Source organism: Terrapene carolina, unplaced genomic scaffold, assembly GCF_002925995.2.
Source record: "Terrapene carolina triunguis isolate 2854851 unplaced genomic scaffold, T_m_triunguis-2.0 Scaffold211, whole genome shotgun sequence".
Lineage (NCBI taxonomy): Eukaryota > Metazoa > Chordata > Testudines > Emydidae > Terrapene > Terrapene triunguis.
The window spans coordinates 39,477,819-39,492,072 of NW_020664562.1; the positions used below are offsets into that span (position 1 = coordinate 39,477,819).

At 44.3% G+C, this 14,254-nt stretch overlaps 1 protein-coding gene across 4 annotated transcripts in view; it reads left to right on the top strand.

The window, feature by feature from the left end:
- LOC112115972 (dedicator of cytokinesis protein 7) overlaps nt 1–14,254 on the top strand; it is a 109,321-nt gene that overhangs the window by 65,943 nt on the left and 29,124 nt on the right. For all 4 annotated transcript variants that reach the window (XM_029912397.1, XM_029912398.1, XM_026655793.1 and 1 more), the window contains 6 exons: nt 4,105–4,274; nt 6,343–6,497; nt 7,552–7,734; nt 8,421–8,556; nt 9,809–9,905; nt 13,460–13,556. In XM_029912397.1, coding sequence (XP_029768257.1) covers nt 4,105–4,274; nt 6,343–6,497; nt 7,552–7,734; nt 8,421–8,556; nt 9,809–9,905; nt 13,460–13,556 — 838 coding nt within the window. The remainder of the gene's footprint in view (nt 1–4,104; nt 4,275–6,342; nt 6,498–7,551; nt 7,735–8,420; nt 8,557–9,808; nt 9,906–13,459; nt 13,557–14,254) is intronic.

The following is a 14,254-nucleotide window of genomic DNA, read 5'->3' on the forward strand; positions in this document are numbered from 1 at the left end:
CAATGTTTGGGACAGCTCCCAATTAAACAAAGAACATATAATACAACTGTGCTACACCTGAATATAGGGTAAATCTAGGACTGAGGTGGCAAAGACCAGCTGTGGGCAGCGAGGTCTGTTTAATGCAAGCTCAGCTAGCAAGACTAATAGATCTTCTTCGTTATTCTGTGATATGGCTCGGAAATATCAGCTCCCATCTCCTTCATGCCAACTATGGAAAGTGGTGGTGGAGCGGAGACAAAGTTTGATTGTGTTACATAAGCTGGGTAACCCTGTGATCTCCAAGGCAGTTTTTCCTTTAGCTTTTACTAACAGGACATAAAGGCAGTTACTTCACAATTATAGCAAAGAGCTTTTTTCTAATCGTGGTTTGTAATTTCCTGACATTTTAAGTGTTTCCTCCCTAGTTGTGTTAGGTCCCAGTGACACCGCACATATAACCAAGCTGGAAGACCCAGTTACAATGCAGTTGTTCTATAAGCTACCAGGGGTAACACCCCTCAGTATGTCCTTGTAACCTGTTTAAAAATGTGGACAATCCAAGGTTTATCTACAAATGGTAGCCTTTTGTAACCAGGTCCACTGACTTAGTAATAGCTGTAGAGTATATGGTGCCTGAAATACCTAAGTCACTTTAAGACCTAAGGGTCAAATCCTGGGGGCCATGTAATACAAAGATGTGGAGCATAGAAACCTTCCTGCTTCATGGATTGGATCAAAGGACCTTGAGGAGGGTCAAGCTTGTTGCCTATAGACGACAGAGAGGTTCTGCATCTGCTCTGCAGGCAGTTGTTATAGAGCTACCCAAGGGTTTTTCCTATTTCTTTGCTTTTCACTGAGGCTACAGAGGTTGCCAAAGTGTGTTGAAGGAAGGGACCAGAGTGGGGCTCTCCTGAGGTTCAAAGAAAAAAATAATTTACATATTGGAAAAGGAATATGTTGCTGGTGACCTGCAAAAGGGGAAAACAATTATACTGTGTCCTCTTTTGCATCTTTACAGTGAATAAAAAAGGCCAGAAAGGTTCTTTTGCTCTTGTTTTTCCTGTTTGTTTGGGGAATTTTTTAATTAGAAATATCAGGAATATGTACCCTTATCTTCCTGTTCTTCTTTGAGTGCTGGTCCTTATGTGTATTCCGCACATGGGCTGCGCATGCACGCCATGCTCCTGAGTCTGGAAATTCCAACAAGCCGTGTCCGTTGGCCCGCACTTGCACAGTAGTTCCCCTTGTGCTCCAGACTGAGGATATTAGAGGCAGTGCGCGCTGACGCCTCCTCAGTTCCTTCTTACCACTGCATGGCCTGAAAAGGAATCCCTGTGTCCACAGATTTCTCCAGCTTTTATCATACTCTGTAAATAAATTTGTAAATAATTTATAACTGCATTGCTGTCCAAGCCACACACCTTCCAGGGGCCCAAAACTCCTTAGCAGGCAACCTGAGCAAGCACTTCTCTGCAGCTCACAAGTGGGAGATACACAGCTCTATCCTGAGCAAGATAGTCACTCATTGGGGAGCACCTCAGTGGGATCTCTTCCCAAATGAACAGGAAGCTTCCTTTGTACTGCCCCAGAGGAGCTAAGGGTCGCGGTTCCCAGGGCAATGTTTTTCTGTGGACATGCAATCTCAGACATGCCTTCCCTCCTATTTGCCTGTTACAAAGGTCTTGAAAAAGATCTGTCAGGACTGGCCCAGACAGTTTTGTTTCACAGAGCTCCTGAGGATGTCAATCTGTCCTCCTTCCAGGATCCACCCCTTCCCGGATCTCCTTACTCAAGAAGGGGTCAGAATCAGAGACCCCAATCCAGAACTACTCCACCTAATGGCCTGGTGTTTGGATGGGCATCAGAACTAGGATGCTCTTGCTCAGCATCCATCCAAGCTATTCTTACTCCAAGTAGCAAAGACTCAACTAGAACCTGCTGCCTAGCTAAATGGGGACGTTTTTCTACCTGGGTTCAGCATAAGCAGCTGTCTCCAAATTCTGGAAGTATCCCAGTTGTTTTAGATTACCTTCTGTTTTTAAAACATTCAGGTCTTGCCATTTGCTCTCACTGCGGGTCCATCTAGCAGTGATCAGTGCCTTCCTTCCTCTAGTAGATGGACATTCCATCTTTACTCACCCTATTACAGTGAGATTTATGAAAGGCCTAGTTAGGACCTTTTCACCAATTGTCAAACCTACACCTCAGTGGGACCTCAGTTCGTACTATCAGCACTCCCTGGGCCACCATTTGAACCCTGGGCAAGAAGTTCCATGTCCCACCTGTCCATGAAGATTGCATTCTGAGTGACTGTTACCTCAGCCAGAAGGGTGAGTGAGATGTGAGCCCTCATGGCAGACCAACCATATACTCGGTTTCAGAGTAGCAGCCGGTTTAGTCTGTATCCGCAAAAAGAACAGGAGTACTTGTGGCACCTTAGAGACTAACAAATTTATTTGAGCATAAGCTTTCGTGGCTACATCCATGCATCCGAAGAAGTGGGATGTAGCCCACGAAAGCTTATGCTCAAATAAATTTGTTAGTCTTTAAGGTGCCACAAGTACTCCTGTTCTTCTTTCAACCATATACTGTTTTTCACAAGGAAAAGGTCTCTTTTCGATAACATCCTAAATTCCTCCCCAAGGTTCTTCTGGAATTCCGTGTCACTTACCTGTTTTCTTCCCAAAACCCTATGTCTCTGCTGAGGAGAGAGAACTTCATTCCCTTGACATCAGACATACCTTAGCATTCTACTTGCAAAGAACCAAATCTATCCGAAAGTCTCCTAGGCCATTTCTAGCGGAAAGGTCGTGAGGACAAGCTATATCCTCTCAGAGAATCTTTAAATAGATTTCTGGATGCATCATTGTCTGCAATCAATTAGCATATATCTCTTCACCTGACGGGGGAAGGGCACATTCCACCAGAGCTCAAGCTACCTCTACAGTATCACTGCAGGAAGAACGGTTACTGGACATATGCAGAGCGGCTATCTGGAATTCCAATTGCACATTCACAAAATAGTACGTGCTATCGTTCAAGCCTCCGATGCAGATGCTGTCCTTTGGACATCTTTCTTGCCAGCTTCCTCACACTCTTCTCCAGTCTGAAGACTTCTTGTCAGTCACCCATGTGTGGAATACATATAGGGACCAGCACTTGAAGAAGAAATGGAGGTTACTTACCTGTAACTGGAAGTTCTTCAAGATGTGTGGTCCCTATCTGGGTTCCACTACCCACCCTCCATCCCTTCTGCTTCGCATCTTTCTGGATTCACTGTAAGAAGAGAAACTGGAAAGGCATTGGCCTGCACCACTTCTTATGCCCTCAGTCTGGAGCACAAAGAGAACTACTGTGTATGGGTGGGCCACCAGACACTGCTTGTTAGAATTCCTGAGCTCTGGCACATGGTACCCATGTGCCCCCACATGTGGAATACAGATCGGGACCACACATCTCAAAGACTTTCCAGTTTCAAGTTAGCAAGCACCTTTTTTTTTTTTTTTTGCTAGATGACTCCTTGGAGGACCAGAGAACTGGGGAAAAGTTTTTTCAGCTGAAGAGGCAGGCATGTTCAAATCTCGTATAAAGAAAATTTTTATCCTAAGGTGTTTGTCGGAAGTTTCAGTTAAATAGGTATTAGTAAAAACCAAAATTTTAAACAGTCTAACTAAACTAAAAACCCTGACCCTTCTCAGGTTCCTTTCTTTTGTGTCTTGTGATGTTGTGATCCCATTAGTTCTCCAGTTGTAAATTTGTGAGATTCTGCAAACAAGACCTGATCCATCAAACGTAGCATAAGTAGATTTCTTCAATAGAAGGATTCTGGGGCACTCACATTGTATCAGTTCTGAAGGACGTGCAGACCTGTATGTCAGTGAAGGAGTTTTTCTCATTTACATTCTTTGTGCTACAGTTAAAATTACTACTTAGCTGTCAGTGAATTCATAAAAGCCAGTCTCCAAAATGAATCTGAGATTGATAAATATTGCATAATGATACGTGTATATGCATGCCAGGTGAAAAATAAAAACCAGGATTTTTTTAAAGGTACTTAGTTACAAAGTATTGTTTGCTTTCAAGATATTAACCAATCCCTGTGACTCAACTCTCTTTTAACAGTTTGTTTGGATTGCATAAGAAGGTCATCAATATGGTACACAATTTACTGTCCAGTCACGACTCCGATCCACGGTACTCTGACCCACAGGTAAAGGCCCGGGTGGCTATGCTGTATCTACCTCTGATTGGCGTGATCATGGAAACCGTGCCTCAGCTATATGATTTTACAGGTATTTTGTGCACCAGGCTTTGCATGTATGTTGAATTACTCCCAACTTTTGAGCGCATTAAGTCAGTGCTGTTGGAGTGAGCAACCAAACTGTTGTGGTGGTGTTGCTATTTTCAAAGTATAATATTTATTTATTATTTGTATTACCATAGTGACCAAGAGCCCTAGTCGAGGACCAGGACCCATTGTACTAGGTGCTATACAAAGAGAATAAAAAAACGATTCCAGCTTAAAATCTACATATAAAACTAAAGACAACTGGTGGCTACAGAAAGGTGGCCGGGAGTGTAGGAAACAATGAGACAATATTGATCTGCAAGATAGCTAGTGAGCACAGTAAGCTACCAGCTGCAAAATGTATGCTTAAAATTGCCTTGCATAAAAGCTGCATTTGTCCACTTGTTTGCACAAAACCAGTAATTCATTGTGCATGTGTCCTTTTGCCCATGTGGATGCAGAATTTTACCACGTGCAAATTTTGCAGTCACAATTTATTTTATTTAGACTAATAAAAGAAGAGGTGTCTATCTAGACACCCTAAGCCTCTCTGATACGTATTTAAAAATACATCCAATCAAAGAGACAACAGCCCCATATATGTAACAATAGTACCAACAGACAGCACCAAAAAACCAAAATCCCATGTTCCTTTACACATTACCTGATATTTTCTTCTTCAGCAGCTCTCCTACGGTTTGCCAGACAAGAGTGTCCTGAAGGGCGAAATGTTTGGGCTATTTCAGACCAGGGTGGGGAAGCTGGATATGAAATAGTCTGGCATATAGCTAGGGCCCTATCAAATTCACAGTCAATTTTGGTCAATTTCATGGTCACAGGATTTAAAAAATCATAAATTTCACAGTTTCAGATACTTACATCTGAAATTTCACGGTGTTATAATCGTGGGGGTCCCAACCCCAAAGGGGCTTTTGAGGGGGTCACAGGGCTATTGTAGGGGGGTTGTGGTATTGCCACCCTTACTTCTGCACTGCTGCTGGCAGTTGAGCTGCCTTCAGAGCTGGGCACCCAGAGCCAGACCAAGGCCCCTTTAACCTCTGAGTGCCAGGGCGCTGGGCCTGGAGCTGGGGAGGGGCAGGGTTGGGGGTGTCCTGGCCAAGGGCTCCTACCATATGCCAGGCTCCAGCTGCTGGTCCTGGCTGGGCTATTGCGGGATGGGACTTCCTCTTCCCCTGCAGGGGCCACTCCTAGGGGCTGGTCAGACCAATTTCCAGGAACCTCCCCTGGCTGTAGAAAGCTCTGCAGCTGCAGGTTGGGAGCCCAGCTCTAAAGGCAGTGCCGCTGCCAGCAGAAGTGCAGAAATAAGGGTGGCATGATATGGTATTGCCACCTTTAATTCTGCGCTGCTGTTGGCTGCCGCACTGCCTTCAGAGCTGGGTGGCCAGCCAGCATCCATCACTCTCCAGCCGCCCAGCTCTGACGGCAGCTTAGAAATAAAGGTGGCAATGCAACCCCCCTACTATAGCCTTGTGACCCCGCACAACCCCCTTTTGGATAGAGACCTCCAGTTTGAGAAATGCTGATCTCCTGTATAGTATAGGGTAAAAGCACACAAAAGACCAGATTTCATGGTCTGTGACGTGTTTTGCATGGCCGTGAATTTGGTAGGGCCCTACATATAGCATACTTCTTTGAGCATTTTGGACCTTTAAGTTAAATGACATGGTGAAGGTTTTGGGGGAAATTTTCAGAAGGGCCTAATTATCTTAAGAGTCTATATCCCATTTTCAAAAGTGACTTAGGCACTTAGGAAACCTAAGTCCTATTGACTTTTAATGAAACTTGGGCTCCATAGTGCCTAGGTCACTTTCAAAAATGGGACTTAAGCTCCAAAATTCCTTAGACATTTTTGAAAAATTTCCCCTTAGTCTCATATGTTTGATTTACATAACTAGAGAGAGAGAGAAAATCCCCATTTGCTAGCAATACCAGTCTAATGTAATTTTTTCAGTGACCATTACCAGACAGTTAAATGAAACTAACAGAGAGGAGATGTGAGGAATGGACCTTTGAATGCGCCGTTTAACTGAGGTGCGTGTGTTTCTCGGCAGAGACTCACAATCAGCGAGGAAGGCCAAGCTGCGTCACCATCGACGATTATGAAAGCGAAGGTGGAAGCATGATAAGTCAGACAGTTGCCATGGCCATTGCAGGAACATCTGTCCCCCAGCTCACCCGACCCAGTAGTTTTCTACTCACATCAACGGTACAAAAATATTCCCCCTCGGAGCATGTGTAAACAGGCAGATATTTATATGTGTATGTCCTAAGGTGATGATCACAAAGCAGCAGGGACAGAGGTCAGCATGCATCTGTGCATGTTACATAGCAAGAGGGAGGGGTGGGAGATGTGAAACAGATAATGTTTGCACTAGGTTATTCCTGTCCTTGTGATGGGAGGGAGGGGACATAGTTAGAATGATCAGTTTTGCCAAGCGTCTGTTCTTCCTTCTCAAAGCAAGCTGATGAAAATGCCATACCATGGCTGCTGTTATGGTCATTATAGGTGAACTTCACCCTTTGGCAAAGGCTCTCAGCACAAGGCCTCTGCCCCACTTAAACCCCACTTAATCAAGTCATAAATGGAGCTTGAGTGGGGCATGAGCCTTGGGCTGGCCCTTTGCACAGGGGTGGATTTCACCTTATTTGGATTACAGTAGCACCCATAGACCCTTTAGGACCCCATTTTGCTGGGTGCTATACCCATACAAAGGGAGGACAGCCCCTGCAGTGTAGAGTTTCCAGTCTAATGAGACCAAGAGGCTGAATGACTCAGACAGTGGAGGGGGTGATGGTCTGGAGATGAAGGGAACATCAGATTACACAGACCCATCATCTGCAGGTTTCAAGGTTGTTGGTGTTTTTTTTTTTCTCTACTGTAATTCTGCTAATGAATGGAGGTCCCTTGCCAGCCCGCTAACTAGCTGGAAATTTATTGAAAGCATCATAGTGGAGGTGGGTCTTGAGAAGGAGCTTAAAGGAGGACACTCTCATAACTTGAATTTAGCTTAAAATGTGTTGCTAGGGCTGAATTCCAGTGTCTTTTGTGTCATCTGGGCTCTGTCATTGTGGGTGATGTGGGTGATTCAGACGTTAGCTCATAATGATTATTTATGCAAATCTGCTGGCCCCTACCCTTGTCTGACGGATGATGATTGGTTAGCCCAGCATAATTACCTGATGCAGCTATTTTTAATGGACTATCAAAGTATTTGGGGCACTAATTGGTGTGGCTGAAGTGATTGCTCCTGTCTGTTCAGACTGGTCGGCAGCACTCGACCTTCTCAGCAGAATCCAGCCGGAGCCTCTTGATCTGCCTCTTGTGGGTTCTCAGGAATGCCGACGAAAGCGTCCTGCAGAAATGGTTCACAGACCTCTCCGTGCTGCAGCTCAATCGCTTGCTGGATTTGCTGTATCTCTGCGTCTCCTGTTTTGAGTACAAGGTACGGAAATATTGGTTAGTTGCATTCAAGTTCCCTCGAGGCATGGAATGGGATTCAGACAAGAACCCAGGCACAAAGTGAAAGACAGACATCGCCACCCCTTACACAGTGCCAAAGAGCCCCCTTCCACCGATCACCCTCTCCTGACCCGCAAAATCCTGGTGGCTGTGCCTCTTTCCGTACACACACCAGCCCCCAGTCCCTCTGCCTCTGTCCCTTTCCCTCCGTCTTCCAGCCACCAAGTGACTCTGTCCCCTCACCACAGAGTGGCTGATTTAAAAAAAGGCTCTGCCCGCTTGCCACTCCCATGGGCAGGCAGGTGAGTGCCTCCCCCAATGTATTACCCCAGAGGCTGCCACAGGAAGTAAGAGCAGAGAGAAGCTGACAGTCCTATTTACTCACTCTCAGGCGTCAGGGAAAACTTCCTGCAGTGGCAGTGGAGATTTAGCAGCTTCCCAGGTCACCGGTTAGTCCTCTGTCCTCCCTTTGGTCGTGTCTCCCTTGTCCTCTCTCCGCTGCAGGCTTGTCAGATCCTGCAGAGGACGTCATGGCCTGGACATCTCCTACAGCACATCCTGATCCTCCAGGGTCTCCAGGGATAGGAGTTCTATCCATTTAGCCTTGTCCATTCCAGGTAAAAGGAGGCTTCCCTCAACATCTGTGCTTTTCTGGTTTGAAATCTGCAGGGCAAGAAAGTGTTTGAAAGGATGAACAGTCTGACATTTAAGAAGTCGAAGGACATGAGAGCAAAACTTGAAGAAGCTATTTTGGGAAGCATAGGGGCAAGGCAAGAAATGGTGCGAAGAAGCAGAGGGCAGCTAGGTAAGTAAGCTTGCCTGTTGCTGCTGACCTTCCTATATGAGAGTCCCTTGAAACTATCCCCAAAATGCCCCCAGATCCAGTAGAGTGCTGCAGGACGATATGCATATCGGTTAAGAGCTTCATCTGAAGAGCTACACAGAGGAAGTGGTTTGCAGTGCACAAGTTTCATTGGTCCTATAAACCCCAGGAACTATGCTGTATATTTGTGAGCACCATCTGTAGGCACTTTATCTGTTACCTAACTATTTACATATGTAGACTTGTCTCACTTATAGAGCACTCCTGTAACAGTGTCTGGGAATGCTAGCCTGACCTTGTAGGCAGAACCAACACCCTGTCACTGTATGTCAAGGGTCAGAGTGGAAACTCAGTCCCTGAATGGATGGTGGTTTCTGCTAAAATGATAAGCAGTGAAATAGTTAACAGTTTTGGTAATTATATTGCCATCATGTGTCAGAATTAACACCCCATTGAGAGTATTTATTGAGTATGAGAAGAACGCTAGTCCAGTGGCTAGGTCACTAGACCCAGGAGAACCAGGGTCAATTTCCAGTTCCACCACAGACTTCTTGTGTGACATTGGCAAGACACTTAGTCTCTACGTATTTCAGTTCCCCATCTGTACAATGGGGATAATAGTATTTCTCTACTTCACAGCGGTGGTGTGAGGATAAATACATTAAAGATTGTGAAGTGTCAGATAATACAGTAATGGGGGGGCCATATAAGCACAGTAGAACCTCAGAGTTACAAAAACCAGAGTTACGAACTGACCAGTCAACCACACCCCTCATTTGGAACTGGAAGTATGCAATCAGACAGCAGCAGAGACCCAAAAACAAACAAACAAAAAAACCCCAAATACAATACAGTAATGTGTTAAGTAAACTACTTTAAAAAAAAAGGGAAAGTTTCAAAAAAATATTTGACAAGGTAAGGAAACTGTTTCTGTCCTTGTTTCATTTAAATTAAGATGGCTAAAAGCAGCATTTTTTTCTTCTGCATAGTAAAGTTTCAAAGTTGTATTGTCAGTGTTCAGTTGTAAACTTTTGAAAGAACAACTACCATGTTTTGTCCCGAGGTGTTCGTAACTCTGCGGTTCTACTGTATGGACAGATAAATGTTATGGCTTTGCATGCTATAGAGTTTTCTCGTGCTGTCTGTCACATATTACTTGCAACCAAGTCTTTGGTTGCCACATGGAAAAAGTTAATATTGATTTATTTAAAACAAATTTGACGTTACCCAACAGAAAGAAGTCCATCTGGGAGTGCGTTTGGAAGTCAAGAGAATCTAAGATGGAGAAAGGATATGACTCACTGGCGTCAAAACACAGAAAAGCTTGACAAGTAACTCTAACTTATCCTTCTACATCAATAACTGCATGGTCACGTTACAAACTCAAGCCCTGACTCTGCTCCCATTGAAGCCAAAGGCAACAGTCCAGTTGTCCTCAGTGTGAGCAGGATCAGGCCGTAAGCTCGGACAGGCTGATTATAGGAGAATAGTTTTAATGCTGACAGACACAGCATCACTTTCCATTTCTTTCTCAGCATTTCAGAATGAGACTTAAGACTAGTAAACTCCATTATCTTTTTAGATTCCTGTAGTGAGTTGTAATGTAAAGAAAAGATCCATTAGCTATATTTACAGATAGCATATATGTCTCATGTCATCTTTCCCTTATTCCATGAGAGCATTCTGGAGTTGTCCAAGCATGCTTTCCTTTCCTGTCCTAATCCATCCCTTTGATTGTTTTTCCACATGTGCTGTGTTTTTAGAAGCCACAAACCACTCAGGTACTGTAGCATTGGTGTGTGGCTTTGTTGTGTAATTTTTGTTTTGTACATCTGCATACTCAACCATTGCAGCTATTTGTGATGCTTGGCAGAGGGTGGGTGTGTGTGTGTGTGTGTGTGTGTGTGTGTGTAACTGGCTGAAATAATCCCTTTTGCTTGTCATACCCATTGCTTTTTAAGTTTGCTTTGTTTTTTGCTAGAAGGCTCAGGAATGGTGTGTGAGTTTTGCTGCACACGTTTCCCATTTTCTAAAATTGCAACCCACAGACTTCCATTCTCCCTTAGTGGTACTCTGAAGGCCCAACAAAAGGACTGGCCAAATCCATGAACATCAAACAGCTCAAGTGAAGCTCTGAGGGAAGTGGGAAATAGCAGAGCCCAAATGGACAGAAGTCCAAGCCACCCACAGTGCATTTACTCCTTCTTCCCATGTGGCTGGACCCTGTTTCCCTCCTTTGTTTGTGGTCCCGTGGATTTCTGCTGTGCATGGATCCCTGTGCTTTGATCTTGGCACAACCATATTCTCCGCCTCATCCCCTCCATGTTGCAGAGCACCCATCCAATCAACGACGCACGTTGGGGTACATAGTTCTCCTTCCGTGACATCTCCAGTGCGCTTGCCACCAGCACAACAGAAATGCAGTATTTTTACTGTTTGGCCCTAGCATATCTGTGTAACAAGCTTTGAATAGAATCCCAGGAGATTCACTGTTGCATTTTGCAGACATGTATCAACCCAAGAGTTTTAGAAATTAGAGTTAATATGAATTAAGTGTGTGTTTGTGTTTGTGTGTACATGTGCACGTGCATACATACACACACAGAGACAGGCACACACTACACAATGAATTAATGTTACATATGTGCGGTGTATCTTATACCTCTTCATCCACTTATTTTACAGTGTTTGAACACATGCCAAAATGAGCTACACTGACACAAGTCAGCCATGCTAACCCTCTCCAAAAACCAAAGAACTCTCCCCACTTCTCAGGAAAAGCTTGAGTAAATAGCCTTTGTAACATATTCTGAAAGCCATCAAACTTAGATCTAGGAGATAGTCAAGGGACCCTTCACTAAGAACACCCAGCCACCGGCCCTCAGACATAGGAATTTTTGGCTCAGCTGTCAAGAGTACGAGGAGATAGGCAGACTCCTGTGTGCAAAGGGCTTTAGATCACAACCAGCACCTTGAACTGCATGCTGAAATGGATGGGAAGCCAGCACAGTCTGTGGAGCAAAGGTGTGAAATGGTCCAGATGTGAAACTCCCCTGTATAAGCAAGCAGCCTTACTCTGCAATGGTTGAGGATTCCAAGCTCTCTCTGAAGTGGAGTACACATTGGTGGTCCATTGGCATGGATGACTGTGGTGAGGTCTGTCCAAAAGGATCCCTGCCAATTGCTTTTCCCCAACTCAGGACTGTAACCTCTTGTTTTGTCAGCCAGGTAGCTTTTATCCAAACCTCCAGTCATGTCCAGACATTGGCAAAGCTGAACTGCACTGTCAGATCCAATGAAATAGAGACATGGGAGCAAATTCCTCCTTCGTGTGATTCCATAGCAGCGGATATAAAAAAACACCAGATATGGATTTGGCTTATAGAGCTGTGTGTCATCATCTTGCTGGTGCTACTGTACCTCAAACAATCTCTCTTATCCCTGCTAGTGGCCTCACGTACCTGTTGAACAGCTGGAGTCTCTAATGGAACTACCATGGTAGCCAAAAGATTAACTTTCTCTCTTAAAAGAAAAATCTGCTAAAACAACTCCATGAACCCACTCTCCAAGTCATACTTGTGCATTCTATTCTGAGCCAAATCTGGCCTCTCTTCTGCACAGCTCCCACTGGTTGCAATGAGAGTTGTGAGCACATACTCCATCTACGGGTAGAATTTGGCACTTTGAGTTTAACATTAGAATAATCACAAATGAATGTAGAGTATTATTCAATACAAAGAATTCTGTACAGCCAAGTGAAGTGATCCCACCCAGCCCTTCTTTTTGCAATTGATATCCTTTAAATAGTGGTACAGTCTATGCCTCAATCTAGAGCCTTCATAGTCTAGAGATTTAGGACTAGAGTATTCTCTTATAGCCCGGCCTCCGTGGTAGGCAGGGTGTGGGGCAGACATGCTGTAGCAGGAGCTCCAGGAGAAAATTTGGTTGAGTTAGGTAGAATTGCTCCCAGGGCCCTGGAGGAGCCAGTGCTGTAGCGGGAGCTCTGGCACCTTTGAAAGGATGGCGTGCGCATTTTGCCTGCATCCAGCCAGCTCATTTGTGTGTCCCTCCCATACTGTAGCTTTTCCCAACACAAGGATGCAAGGGGAGCACCCTCCCCACTCACCTTCCTGCTCAGCCAAGCAAGGCAAGCCACAATCACACACTTAAAATTACTAGTGGATATTTGCCGAATCCAGCTAATTTTATTGAAGTTAAATAGTGCCACTGATGAAGACATGGGACTACCAGTGTGAGTAGGACTGGGGCCACAGTCAGCTTTTCCAGGAAAGCAGGTGCATTGTATTTAATAGCACAATCATATGATTTTCTCTGGAAAGCTGATATTAAAAACCTTTAATATAATGTAGAGGCAAAAGAATAAATACCAGATCTACATACTACATACAATATACTGGACCCAATCTAGCTACTAGTAGTTGCAAACTAGTGCAGACAGTGCAAAAATACTAGCTCATAGAGCACCATCTTGTGTTCGTATCCTGTAACATAAAATAAAACGTGTTTTATTTCTTTTGTTGCATGCCTTACAATGCTATTAAACCACCTTTGAAGCAGGACTTTGATGCTTACGCTGTTATTAGAGGGTTACTGGTAGAATAATGAAAGGAAAAGAAATTATCATGACCTAGCCTGAGGGTGATAAACCTAAATCACATTGAATTTTTTATACGTTAATAAAAAAAAACAATTCTCCCTCCCTCTGTACTCTTACATATATTAGTGCATTTAGATATTCTTGTGGTGTTGTCCGTAACTAACTGTGTGCATTTATAACAAGGTTTTCCCACTGGTGAGCCTTCAGAATGTGCCGGCCTGACTTTTAAACTAACTATAACTTGAATGCTGTCTTTTCTTCTGTTAGATCAAGGGCAGAGATAGAACATGAAGCGCTTATTGATGGAAATCTTGCAACTGAAGCAAATCTGATTATTTTGGATACATTAGAAATAGTTGTCCAGGTAAGGATGAGAGGGATTTTGCAGATGTCCGAATAACATTTGCTAGCAGGTTAAGTGGTTCAGATTCTTAAACTATGCCCTCCTGCTGTTCATATTTAAACTTTGCTGCTGCAGCAGAAAGGGGGATCCAGGAGGTGAGATCCTAGAATAGATAAAAAATCCCAGTGATTTTTTTTTCCAAGCCTTCTAACAGTCTGTTTCGTAAATCACAAGCATTCCTCCAACCTTCTGTAAAGGTGCTTGTCGCCCTCATTAGTGTAATGCCGGAAATATTTGTTTGCGTGTTTTAAGGTATAAATAATGCCTGGCAGAATGTCATAATTCCATGGTCCTGCTCTCCTCTGACAAATTCCTGCTAGTTCCTTCCCAGGTTTGCCATTCTGCCCCAGGGCTCTGCAGGAGGCATTGTGCTTCCCAGAGGCACATGGGGACGGTGCCACCGGAACTATCCCATAAGGAGGTGCAGTAAGCTCCACTCTGCAACTATGTCCCTGTTGCTCTTTGTCTCTCAGGTTGTTTAAGTGTTAGCAGGGAGCAATCCTGGCCCCATTGAAGTCCATGGCAAATCCTCTATTGACTTCAGTGGAGCCAGAATTTCACACAGAGAATCCAGTTGTGGCTGGCTCTTGTGCTGGGCGCATCTTCCACCTTCCAAACCCACTCAAGAGCCAGCCAAAGTGTGTCTCTAAAACAGTACT